This window comes from Clarias gariepinus, chromosome 17 (genome assembly GCF_024256425.1).
Source record: "Clarias gariepinus isolate MV-2021 ecotype Netherlands chromosome 17, CGAR_prim_01v2, whole genome shotgun sequence".
Lineage (NCBI taxonomy): Eukaryota > Metazoa > Chordata > Actinopteri > Siluriformes > Clariidae > Clarias > Clarias gariepinus.
In genome coordinates, this window is record NC_071116.1 from 1,784,598 (window position 1) to 1,798,647 (window position 14,050).

Genomic DNA, 14,050 nt, shown 5'->3' on the forward strand with positions numbered 1-14,050 from the left:
AAATTGTCGGTTATCATACGCAAGAATGGCTGCGTCAACACTATCAAAAGAAACACTGGAAATGCAAATACATTAAGGTGAAAAAAACACACCTTTACCCTTCTCTCTCTCTCTCTCTCTCTCTCTCTATATATATATATATATATATATATATATATATACATATATATATATATATATATATATTAGCAATAAATGATTCCTTACCAACTCCGGGGAATCAGTTTCATTCAGCAGATTGTTTTCCTTCATAGCGCGTTGTATAGTTTCAGTAAAACTCGGGTCCATCACTAAAACACTTTGTCCTCCAAGTGTAGAATATTTACAGTTACTCTTCCTCGAGTCAGTGGTCATACAAGCATCATAATTGTACATGTGCGGCAGAGTTCCAGTAACTCCTGTGTCTGTGTAACCGGGTGGATAGTACGGAATAACTGGGAGATTGGACTGATAGAAGATGCGCGATTGTCTCCACCTGTAGATCTTTACTGATATTATAACTACTACAGTTGTGATGAAAAGAAAAGAAACAGCAGCTAAGGCTAAAACTAAATAAAAGGTGAGGTCATCATTGTACTGTTTGCTGTGTGTAAAGTCTGTGAATTCTAAAGGCACTTCAGGGAAAGTGTCCGCTACAGCTACATTGATGTTAACTACAGCTGAGCGAGATGGCTGTCCTTTATCCTCCACAACTACAGTCAGCTTTTGTTTCACAGCGTCTTTGTCAGTGACCTGGCGCACAGTTCGTATCTCTCCATTCTGGGCTCCCACTTCAAACAGCGCCCTGTCTGTGGCTTTCTGGAGTTTGTATGAGAGCCAGGCGTTCTGTCCAGAGTCCACATCAACAGCCACCACTTTAGTGACCAGATATCCAACATCTGCTGAACGAGGCACAATCTCAGCCACCACAGAGCCACCGGTCTGTACTGGGTAGAGAACCTGAGGAGCGTTGTCATTCTGATCCTGGATTGTAATTTTGACTGTCACGTTACTACTGAGTGGAGGGGAGCCTCCGTCCTGCGCTCTGACGCGGAAATGGAAGTCTTTTAACTGCTCATAGTCGAAAGAGCACACGGCATTAATGACTCCACTATCAGCACTGACTGACACATATGATGACACAGGAACTCCATTGACAGTGCTCTCTTCTAAAATATAAGAGACTCGAGCATTCTGGTTGGAGTCTGCGTCACTGGCTTTCACTGTGAATATAGAGAGACCTGGTGTGTTGTTCTCCACCACATAGGCGTCATGTTTACTCCTCTCAAAAACAGGTGCGTTGTCATTAACATCTGATATGTGTAAACGGAGAGAAGTGCTGCTGGACAGTGAGGGAACTCCCTCATCAGAGCAAGTCACTGTGATGTTATACTCAGCTTCTCTCTCTCTGTCCAGCTCCTGGTCTGTCATCAGGCTAAAGAAATTATTCGCCGAAGATACGATTTTATAATGAATATTATCAGAGATAATACAATTAATGTTTCCATTTTCACCTGAATCCGGGTCATTTACGTTGATCATTGCTACAACGGTACCAGAAGGAGACTCCTCAGATATCGAACTGACCATTGACAAAATACTGATAGTAGGTTTATTATCGTTTATATCCAAAACATTAACTATTATTTTACATGAGTCCCACAGACCGCCCTGGTCTCTGGCTTGTACATCAACCTCAAAATGGCTCGTCTTTTCAAAGTCAACCTGTCCTTTTAAACTTATTTCGCCTGTCTTCTGATTTATTAAAAATAAATCTTTCACATTCTCCTCTTTGTTTGAAATGGAATACGACACATGTCCGTTTATACCTTCATCAGCATCAGATGAACTTACGGTTACCAATTTTGTTCCTATTGGTGAGTTTTCGGACACAGAAGCTTTATATACTTTTTGGGTAAAGACAGGAGCATTATCATTAGCATCCAATACAGTAACGTGTATTTGTACCATCCCAGATAAAACCGGTTCTCCTCCATCCATGGCTGTTAATGACAAAGTAAAGGTTTCATGCTTTTCTCTGTCGAGGGGTTTTTGTAAAACCATTTCTACATTTTTACCTCCATCTCCATGAGATTCCAATTCTAACGCAAAATGATCAGTCGGTTTAAGTGAGTAGCTCTGAAGCCCGTTGGTACCGACGTCTGCATCCATTGCTCTCTCTAACATAAATCTCGCTCCCGGTACAGCCGCCTCGCTTATTTCAATCTTGATTTCCTCCGTCTGGAAGTATGGTGCATTATCATTAATGTCCGTGATTTCTACAGTTATTGTGTACCTTTCCATTGGACTCTCCAGAATTATTTGTAAATGTAAAGCACACGGAGTCTTTTTAGCACAAAGCGACTCTCGATCTATTTTTTCTTTAATGAGAAGCGAGCCTCTCTCTCTGTTCAGTTCGATATATTCCGTGCTGTCCGCCGTATAAATGCGCGCTTTCCCAGATTTCAGTCTTTTTAAATCCAATCCCAAATCCTGAGCAATATTTCCGATTATGGAACCTTTCGACATTTCCTCCGGTATGGAGTAGCTGACCTGCGCGTCCACGGAGCGAGAAGAAAGAAGAACGAAAAACAATACCGTGTGCCACATCACTGCGTCTGCCATCTTCTCGTCGGTACAATAGATCCGCAGAAATTTAATCCTTATTAAAATAATCTTTGCTATCAGTTCAGGTCCACTGAAAATGTTCCTCTTTACGTTGGGTAACAGCTTTAAAAATAAATCTCCAACATCTTTTTCGCAAGTGCAGTCCTACAGCGAAACTCTTATGTCTCTGGTTTGAGCTTTGCTATGGGCGGATAAAAGGACATAAAAGCGCAAAATTAAGGGTTTCTAGCTAAACAGCGGCCCTCTGAGTAAAAGTAAAGAATTACACATTTATTTAATGAAACATTATTATTATTATTATTATTATTATTAATATTGAAATAAATTTTTCAAAAAGAAGAAAAAATATATTTTTAAGTTCAATTAAATTAAATCGTGAGCAGCCTTTTTTTAGGGAAAGCATATATTTGACAATTTTTTCCTCTTGTTTGATAAATTTGCTTTAAACGAATAACGTGAACTTTGCAACAATGACGTTTTGCAATTTCTGGTTTTGGAATGTTTAACAAGCATATCACAGCCTATATCAAGGGGAAAAAACATCGTGGGATTTTTCCCAAATTAAAACAGTGGGGAAGAATGTAGGTGAAAAATGTTATCTAAAACTTTCTACAGTCACTCGACCTGCACATGAAACACATGCACATAATTTCAGTACGTGAAATAATTGTTTCCACGAAATGTCAAACGTTAATTGGTCATAAATCAAGTATGCCAAGTTGTGTCGCTGTCCAGACCAAATGGTTCTGAAAACATCTTGCACTTGAATCTTTGTCTAAATTCTAAAAAAAAAAATAACGTAGACATTTAACAATATTTATGTCGATTTATTTTACTTGTAAACAATAGCCAAAACACAGACGTATCAGAGCTTTCAAATGTACTGTAGTAAAAAATCTACCTAAAGATCAACCTAAAAATTCTAAAAACTTAGTTTTCTTTTGTTATCAATATTTCTCTATCATGAAAAGTGTTGTACATAATATTATATTCAGTTGTATTCCCGAGGATTATGCTGTTATGAGGGTAAGGGTTATGAGAAATAGCTCACTTGCAAAAATGTCTAACAAAGCTTTAGATTAAAAACCTCGATCAATGTGCTGCAGCATCACAAAACTAATGCACATTTATACAGCAGAATAATGGTCACTGTAGTTTAAGGAACCCTCGTCCAAGACAATATCAAAAACAAACACAGAGTAATCATCATGTATGTAAAGATGAGAAATGTCTCTAATGTTCATTGTAAAACAAAATAAAGTATTAAAGCTAATGCCTTACCAACTCTGGAGAATCGGAATCCAGGATATTATTTTCCTTCATTATTCGCTGCATAGTTTCTGTATAACTCGGATCCATCACTAAAACACTTTGCCCTCCAAGTGTAGAATATTTACAGTTACTTTTCCTCGAGTCAGTGGTCATACAAGCATCATAATTATACATGTGCGGCAGAGTTCCAGTAACTCCTGTGTCTGTGTAACCGGGTGGATAGTACGGAATAACTGGGAGATTGGACTGATAGAAGATGCGCGATTGTCTCCACCTGTAGATCTTTACTGATATTATAACTACTACAGTTGTGATGAAAAGAAAAGAAACAGCAGCTAATGCTAAAACTAAATAAAAGGTGAGGTCATCATTATACTGTTTGCTGTGTGTAAAGTCTGTGAATTCTGAGAGCACTTCAGGGAAAGTGTCCGCTACAGCTACATTGATGTTAACTACAGCTGAGCGAGATGGCTGTCCGTTATCCTCCACAACTACAGTCAGCTTTTGTTTCACAGCATCTTTGTCAGTGACCTGGCGCACAGTTCGTATCTCTCCATTCTGCGCTCCCACTTCAAACAGCGCCCTGTCTGTGGCTTTCTGGAGTTTGTATGAGAGCCAGGCGTTCTGTCCAGAGTCCACATCAACAGCCACCACTTTAGTGACCAGATATCCGACATCTGCTGAACGAGGCACAATCTCAGCCACCACAGAGCCACCGGTCTGTACTGGGTAGAGAACCTGAGGAGCGTTGTCATTCTGATCCTGGATTGTAATTTTGACTGTCACGTTACTACTGAGTGGAGGGGAGCCTCCGTCCTGCGCTCTGACGCGGAAATGGAAGTCTTTTAACTGTTCATAATCAAACGAGCGCACGGCATTAATGACTCCACTATCAGCACTGACTGACACATATGATGACACAGGAACTCCATTGACAGTGCTCTCTTCTAAAATATAAGAGACTCGAGCATTCTGGTTGGAGTCTGCATCACTGGCTTTCACTGTGAATATAGAGAGACCTGGCGTGTTGTTCTCCACCACATAGGCGTCGTAATGATTTTTTTCAAAAACGGGTGCGTTGTCATTTACATCTGATATGTGTAAACGGAGAGAAGTGCTGCTGGACAGTGAGGGAACTCCCTCATCAGAGCAAGTCACTGTGATGTTATACTCAGCTTCTCTCTCTCTGTCCAGCTCCTGATCTGTGCGTAGGGCGAAAACGGCGTTGGACGGAGATGTGATAGAAAATGGAATATTATTGTTGATTTCACAGTGAACTTTGCCATTTGCTTCTGAGTCTGCGTCATTTACGTTAATCATTGCAACAATATTTTCGATAGGAGAGTTTTCTGTTATGGAACTGGCCATTGATAAAATAGCAACCGTTGGTTTATTGTCGTTTATGTCCACGACGTCAACAATTATTTTACAGGAGTCCGAGAGACTACCATGATCCCTTGCTTGAATGTCGAGTTGATAATGGCTTTTAAATTCATAGTCAATTTGGCCTTTTAATGTTATTTCGCCATCTTGTTCATTTATATAAAATACATCTTTCACGCTTTTGTCTGCGTTTGAAATGTAATACGTCACGTGTCCGTTTGTTCCTTCGTCAGCATCAGATGCGCTCACTGTTGTCAGTTTTGTTCCTTTCGGTGAGTTTTCAATTATCAAGGCTTTATATATTTTTTGCTTAAAAACAGGAGCATTATCATTAACATCCAATACAGTGACGTGTATCTGTACAGTACCAGACAGAACCGGATCGCCTCCATCCATAGCTGTTAATAATAATGTGAGACTTTTCTGGCTTTCTCTGTCGAGGGGTTTCTGTAAAACCATTTCTACATTTTTACCTCCATCTCCATGAGATTCCAATTCTAACGCAAAATGATCAGTCGGTTTAAGTGAATAGCTCTGAAGCCCGTTGGTACCGACGTCTGCATCCATTGCTCTCTCTAACATGAATCTCGCTCCCAGTACAGCCGCCTCGCTTATTTCAATCCTAATTTCCTCCGTCTGAAAAAATGGTGCATTGTCATTAATGTCTGTGATTTCTACTGTTATTGTATACAGCTCCATCGGGTTTTCAAGAATCATTTGAATGTGTAGAGCACACGGAGTCTTTGTTGCGCAAAGCGACTCCCGATCTATTTTTTCTTTTATTAGGAGGATTCCTCTCTCTTTGTTCAGCGCAATGTATTCCGTGCTTTCTATCATATGAACGCGTGCTTTCCCAGATCTTAGCCGTTTTATATCCAAACCCAAATCCTGAGCAACATTTCCAACGATTGAGCCTTTCGCCATTTCCTCCGGTATGGAGTAGCTGATCTGCCCGAGCACCGAGCGAGAAGAAAGGAGAATGAAAAACAATACCGAGTGCCACATCACTGCCATTATCTACTCGGCGCCAGAGATCCTCAGAAGAAAAAAAAAAAACAAAGTAATTCAGTTTTTAAATTTGCGCCACGAATGTAAATCCACCGCAATCCAGCTTACAAAGGTTTTGAAGGGTTCCGTCTGAACTGCACGCGTAAATATTGTGCGATTTAAAAATCTTTCCTTTCTCTCCCGGGTATGAGTATCTATGGGTGCTTGTGAGAAATGAAACGGCAAAATCGAGGCTTCCTTGTTATACAGCGGCCCTCTGTGTCAAACACAAGTATTGCAAATAAATGTAGTCAAATGTTTTTAAATTATAAGAGTGAAATTGCAGTAGGTTTGTTGTTGCGTCTAAAAAAATGTCAATATTCGGACGCAGTCACGATGACTAATGCATTAAATAGAAGAAAAATATTTTTAAACGCTTTATTTATTTATTTATTTATTTATATTTGTTGATACTGTGCATTTAGCTCACTTTGGACAATAAGTAAATGAATAAAAAAACAGGAATTGACATCAACATTATTTTAGTTAAATATTTGTCGGAAAAATATTACACTGTGAATAAAGTTCCCATAAATTCTATAAAGTAAGCGATACACCTGAGTGGACTAAAACAAAATGTAAAAATGTAATAATAATAATAATAATAATAATAATAATAATAATGATAATAAATTAAATACAGCACATATCCACGCACCTCTGTACACCGTTAAGAAACCGTGTTTGTCCGTAAGAGGATGATTTCTCAAAGTGATTTCATCATATACAAATTAAACATGTGGTAGCATGCCGGAAGATATGTTCTTTTCTAGAGAGTGTAGTTAATAAACATTGCGGGGGAAAAATGTACAATAAAAAGCCCTTACCATTACAGAAGAATTTGGTTCATCTAGAAGAACATTCTCCTTTACAGCACGTTGCATAGTTTCTGTAAAACTCGGATCCATCACTAAAACACTTTGTCCTCCAAGTGTAGAATATTTGCAGTTACTCTTCCTCGAGTCAGTGGTCATACAAGCATCATAATTGTACATGTGCGGCAGAGTTCCAGTAACTCCTGTGTCTGTGTAACCGGGTGGATAGTACGGAATAACTGGGAGATTGGACTGATAGAAGATGCGCGATTGTCTCCACCTGTAGATCTTTACTGATATTATAACTACTACAGTTGTGATGAAAAGAAACGAAACAGCAGCTAATGCTAAAACTAAATAAAAGGTGAGGTCATCATTATACTGTTTGCTGTGTGTAAAGTCTGTGAATTCTGAGAGCACTTCAGGGAAAGTGTCCGCTACAGCTACATTGATGTTAACTACAGCTGAGCGAGATGGCTGTCCGTTATCCTCCACAACTACAGTCAGCTTTTGTTTCACAGCATCTTTGTCAGTGACCTGGCGCACAGTTCGTATCTCTCCATTCTGCGCTCCCACTTCAAACAGCGCCCTGTCTGTGGCTTTCTGGAGTTTGTATGAGAGCCAGGCGTTCTGTCCAGAGTCCACATCAACAGCCACCACTTTAGTGACCAGATATCCGACATCTGCTGAACGAGGCACAATCTCAGCCACCACAGAGCCACCGGTCTGTACTGGGTAGAGAACCTGAGGAGCGTTGTCATTCTGATCCTGGATTGTAATTTTGACTGTCACGTTACTACTGAGTGGAGGGGAGCCTCCGTCCTGCGCTCTGACGCGGAAATGGAAGTCTTTTAACTGCTCATAATCAAACGAGCGCACGGCATTAATGACTCCACTATCAGCACTGACTGACACATATGATGACACAGAAACTCCATTGACAGTGCTCTCTTCTAAAATATAAGAGACTCGAGCATTCTGGTTGGAGTCTGCATCACTCGCTTTCACTGTGAATATAGAGAGACCTGGTGTGTTGTTCTCCACCACATAGGCGTCGTAATGATTTTTTTCAAAAACAGGTGCGTTGTCATTTACATCTGATATGTGTAAACGGAGAGAAGTGCTGCTGGACAGTGAGGGAACTCCCTCATCAGAGCAAGTCACTGTGATGTTATACTCAGCTTCTCTCTCTCTGTCCAGCTCCTGATCTGTGAGCAGACTAAAGAAATTGTTGGCCTGAAATTTTATAGTAAATGGGACATTTTCCCGTACAGTACAGTAAACTTGTCCATTTGCACCTGAATCCGGGTCATTTACTTTGATCATTGCGATCACTGTTCCAGACCGAGACTCTTCTGATATAGAACTAGACATCGAGAGAATGTTGATGGTAGGTTTATTATCATTAATATCCAACACATCAATCATTATTTTACAGGAATCAGAAAGTCCACCTTGATCCTTCGCTTGAATATCAATTTGAAAACGACTTGTTTTTTCGTAGTCAATCTGACCATTCAGCTTTAGTTCACCATTGTTTTGATCTATAGAAAATACATCTTTCACACTCTTATCTGTGTTTGAAATCTGATAAGTAACCTGTCCGTTTGTTCCCTTATCTGCATCAGATGCGCTTACGGTTGTTATTATTGAACCCGTTGGTGAGTTTTCCATTATTGTGGCTCTATATACTTTTTGGGTAAAGACCGGAGCATTATCATTGGCATCTAAAACAGTAACGTGTATCTGTACAGTACCAGACAGAACCGGATCACCTCCATCCATGGCTGTTAACAATAATGCAATAGTTTCCTGTTTTTCTCTATCTAGAGGTTTTTGTAAAATCATTTCAACATTTTTACCTCCGTCTGCGTGATTTTGCAGCTCTAACACAAAATGATCAGTCGGTTTAAGTGAGTAGCTCTGAAGGCCGTTAGAACCGACATCAGCATCCGTCGCTCTCTCTAACATGAATCTCGCTCCCGGTACAGCCGACTCGCTTATTTCAATCCTGATTTTCTCCGTCTGGAAAAAAGGAGCGTTGTCGTTCATATCCGTGATTTCGACAGTAATTGTGTACATCTCCATCGGGTTCTCAATAATCATTTGGAGATGTAAAGCGCATGGTGTAGTTTTAGCGCACAATGACTCTCGGTCTATTTTTTCTTTTATCAGAAGCAAACCCCTTTCTTTGTTCAGATCGATGTATTCCGTGTTATCCCCGGAAAATACACGAGCTTTTCCAGACTTAAGTCTTTTTAAGTCTAATCCCAAATCCTGCGCAATATTTCCGACGATCGAACCTTTTGCCATTTCCTCCGGTACGGAGTAGCTGATCTGCCCGAGCACGGAGGGAGAAGAAAGGAGGATGAAAAACAATACCGTGCGCCACATCGCCGCAGCGTCTGTCCCCAAAACCTACAAAAACGAACTCGGTAGTGTAATCCTTATAATTAGCAGTAATTTATTTTTAGTTATAAATTAACTGCTCTTTAAATATCCGACAAATTTTATCCACCAAGATCGCACCGATGCAGAAAACCTATAGCGAATCCTTTCCTTTCGTGTGTTATAAGATATATTTTTTTCCGAATCTGGGGCGGATGCAGATGGATTAATTGTACTCTTAGCACACAGCGACCCTGTCAGTAAAACGCTGGGTACTACACGCCAGCTGCCACCATACACTGATGCACGTCATGACAAATCTGATAAAGATATTGTTTGCAGACAGTGTTTTTTTTAATGATCGTGTTATCTACACTGTACTGTTTACAAGCACCTTAAAACATAAATATTTGGAATATAGTAGTTGATAGTATGCAAAAGAAAAAAGACAAAACATGAGTGAGTCTTAATTGATTCCTTGGTTTACAGTTGAAAACGTACCTACTGTATACCTTACAGTTCATTTGCAAACACGGATTTCTGTTCAATTTGCAGTATTTCCTGTTAACAAGTCATTACACAAATTAACATAAGATTGTCTGACTCAAAGTCGCAAATTTAAAACACCGTTTATTTTTTTTGTAATATGTGTTTTCACTCCTGTTCACATGATTTCATTTATATAGATAAAATAAAGTGTCTTGTTGGCCGTTAAAAGGATTATATATTTTTTTAATCTAAGGCAAGAATGCTAATCATTTTAACAGCTTTGGTGTAAGCAGCCATTGTTATCAACAGTGGAAATTAGAAAAGAATAAATGTTGCAAGACTTAAAACAAATGAACAAAAAAAATACTGATCTTTGTCACGGCAAGCAAAGAAGATAAAAGTATTTTGTTATGACTTATTAACAAAGTAAATAAGCATTTAGGCATAAAAGAGAGAGAAGAACAAAATACTATTTACATTACTGAATTAAAATTATTCTGATAACATCTCTAAAAAAATAATTCTATTGAATTTAAGACAGGGAGATTTTCACTAAAGTGAAATCACTAAAGATACATGTCCGAACATATCCAGGCCAATTATCTTATCAATTTAATAATTAATCTCATTGACAACACCACACTATACAAAAAAACGTCACAGTTAAAAAACAAAACAAAAAACTAAATAGTACATAGTGTACCTTTTTCTTGAAACCAAACGATGACCTGCAAATAGGGTCCAATTGTTATTTAAAATGTAGTTTTTTGTTTGTGTATTATCACAAACAAAACATGACATGGAAAACTGCAAGACTAAAAAATGGATAAAACTCGGGTTACTATTTTGTAACACATCAACCTAATTTATATTACTCAAAATAAATTGCCTTTTAATGAATGTCTAATCATAAAGCGTGACTGTCATTTAAGTCTAAGTGATAAACGTATATTTTATAAACATTTAAAATTAAAGACGAGAACAAGGCGATAAATAATCCCTTACCAACTCTGGAGAATCCGGTTCATTCAGAAGATTATTATCCTTGATCGTGCGCTGCATGGTCTGCGTAAAATTTGGGTCCATCATTAAAACACTTTGCCCTCCAAGCGTGGAATATTTACAGTTACTCTTCCTCGATTCAGTGGTCATACAAGCATCATAATTGTACATGTGCGGCAGAGTTCCAGTAACTCCTGTGTCTGTGTAACCGGGTGGATAGTACGGAATAACTGGGAGATTGGACTGATAGAAGATGCGCGATTGTCTCCACCTGTAGATCTTTACTGATATTATAACTACTACAGTTGTGATGAAAAGAAAAGAAACAGCAGCTAATGCTAAAACTAAATAAAAGGTGAGGTCATCATTATACTGTTTGCTGTGTGTAAAGTCAGTGAATTCTGAGAGCACTTCAGGGAAAGTGTCCGCTACAGCTACATTGATGTTAACTACAGCTGAGCGAGATGGCTGTCCGTTATCCTCCACAACTACAGTCAGCTTTTGTTTCACAGCATCTTTGTCAGTGACCTGGCGCACAGTTCGTATCTCTCCATTCTGCGCTCCCACTTCAAACAGCGCCCTGTCTGTGGCTTTCTGGAGTTTGTATGAGAGCCAGGCGTTCTGTCCAGAGTCCACATCAACAGCCACCACTTTAGTGACCAGATATCCGACATCTGCTGAACGAGGCACAATCTCAGCCACCACAGAGCCACCGGTCTGTACTGGGTAGAGAACCTGAGGAGCGTTGTCATTCTGATCCTGGATTGTAATTTTGACTGTCACGTTACTACTGAGTGGAGGGGAGCCTCCGTCCTGCGCTCTGACGCGGAAATGGAAGTCTTTTAACTGCTCATAATCAAACGAGCGCACGGCATTAATGACTCCACTATCAGCACTGACTGACACATATGATGACACAGGAACTCCATTGACAGTGCTCTCTTCTAAAATATAAGAGACTCGAGCATTCTGGTTGGAGTCTGCGTCACTCGCTTTCACTGTGAATATAGAGAGACCTGGTGTGTTGTTTTCCAGCACAAAGGCCTCATAATGATTTTTTTCAAAAACAGGTGCGTTGTCATTTACATCTGATATGTGTAAACGGAGAGAAGTGCTGCTGGACAGTGAGGGAACTCCCTCATCAGAGCAAGTCACTGTGATGTTATACTCAGCTTCTCTCTCTCTGTCCAATTCTTGATCAGTAAATAGGCTAAAGAAATTATTGGACTGAGATGTGATAACAAATGGCATATTTTCACTTATACTGCAGTGAATTCGTCCGTTAAGATCAGAGTCCGGGTCATTAACATTAAGCATGGCAATTACTACACCTGGTGTAGATTCTTCAGATATGGTATTTGATCGTGAAATGACATTGATCACGGGTTTGTTATCATTCACGTCGATTACGTCAATTATAATTTTGCAAGAATCCGAAAGACCCCCTTGATCTCGAGCTTGAATATTTAGCTGATAATGACTTGCTTTTTCGTAATCAATTATTCCATTAACTGACACTTTACCAGTTTGTGGATCAACAACAAAGACGTCACTTAAATCCATGATGTTTGAAATATAATACGACACTAACCCATTAGATCCTTCATCTTTATCTAGGGCTCGAACAGTTATCAACTCGGAGCCTTTTGATGAATTTTCTGTAAGTGTGGCTTTATATATTTTTTGATCGAAGACAGGAGCATTGTCGTTAACATCCAGAACAGAGATGTGTATTTCTACACTTCCAGACATACGTGGTTTGCCCTCGTCCGTGGCAGTTAATATTAAAATCAGGCGTTTCTGATTTTCGCGATCCAGTGGTTTTTTTAATACCAACTCCACGTTTTTGTCTCCATCAGTTTGGCTTTGTAATTGCAAAGCGAAATGATCTGTAGGTTTCAGTGAATAACGCAGCAAGCCATTAACACCAACATCCAAGTCGACAGCATGCTCTAACACGAATTTAGCACCGGGTGCAGCTAACTCGCTAATTTCAAATAGAATTTCATTTCTTTGAAAATATGGAGCATTGTCGTTTATATCTGTAATTTCTACTGTAATTTTATAGAGCTCCATTGGATTTTCTAGGACGATCTGAGGATGCAAAGCGCATGGAGTCGTTTTTACACAAAGAGCCTCTCGGTCTATTTTCTTGTTAATGAGAAGTATCCCCCTCTCTTTATTTAAATCGATGTACGGCATCTCGTCACTCGTGTATATGCGGGCATTTCTTGATTTCATTGTCTGTACATCCAAGCCTAAATCTCGTGCAATATTTCCAACTACTGCACCTTTTTCCATTTCTTCAGGAATAGAGTAACTGACCTGTCCGTGCACCGAACGAGAAGAAAAGACGATGAAAAACAATAACGTCTGCCACATGACTGCAACACCCTTTTCAAAAATAACATTCAGCAGCCGGATCTTCGATGTGTGTAGTTCTTAGAATGTATAAATCCCAAATGTTATGCCTTAAATTGCTATTCTAAAAACAGTCACCAAAATTAATCCAGGAGGCTTGAGAAAACATGGAAAATGGCAGAGAAAGGCATTTCTTTCTCTGACGCTGTGGGTGAGTCTGAGGCGGATACAGTGAGAGATTTCACAGAACCATTGTCAAACAGCGGCTCTCGGAGTCGAAAAATGAGAAGTGCACACATACTTCCTTTATATGCGCATGCAGTATTTGCCTAATGCTATTTATGATATTCGAATGTAAACTGTACAAATAGTGACGTTATTAAAATTATGACATTATCTTGGTTTTACCAGACACTGTAGCATATATCAAAACACTACACAAAAATGTGTATAATACAAAAATACACGGAATGAATTTCTCATATCACGGTGCAGTTGTATTATTTAAAACATTAACTATTAATAGCTGATCTTTAAGACGGAAACAGTTGTGTGATTTTTTTTTGGTTCTGTCTACAATTGTTCAGCTTTCTTTTAGCACCACATGTACTGGACAGCGGCAGGCAATTTTTTCATGTTAAAATGAAAAAAGATACGTAATTTGCTGGAAAATTGCCCGACGCTGT

The 14,050-nt window shown here is 39.2% G+C and overlaps 1 protein-coding gene across 38 annotated transcripts in view; it reads right to left on the reverse strand.

Moving 5' to 3' along the window:
• The window catches only part of LOC128545731 (protocadherin gamma-C5-like), a 241,929-nt gene that overhangs the window by 68,706 nt on the left and 159,173 nt on the right, over positions 1–14,050 (reverse strand). For 2 of the 38 annotated variants that reach the window (XM_053516327.1, XM_053516307.1), the window contains exon 1: positions 208–2,752. The exons of 33 other annotated variants lie outside the window; for them this stretch is intronic. In XM_053516327.1, the coding sequence (XP_053372302.1) occupies positions 208–2,604 (2,397 nt within the window). In that variant the 5' untranslated portion in view covers positions 2,605–2,752. Of the gene's footprint in view, positions 1–207; positions 2,753–3,888; positions 6,378–7,136; positions 9,648–11,006; positions 13,319–14,050 lie in introns of those variants that run through there. 3 more of the 38 variants (XM_053516331.1, XM_053516316.1, XM_053516313.1) reach the window with 3 other exon arrangements.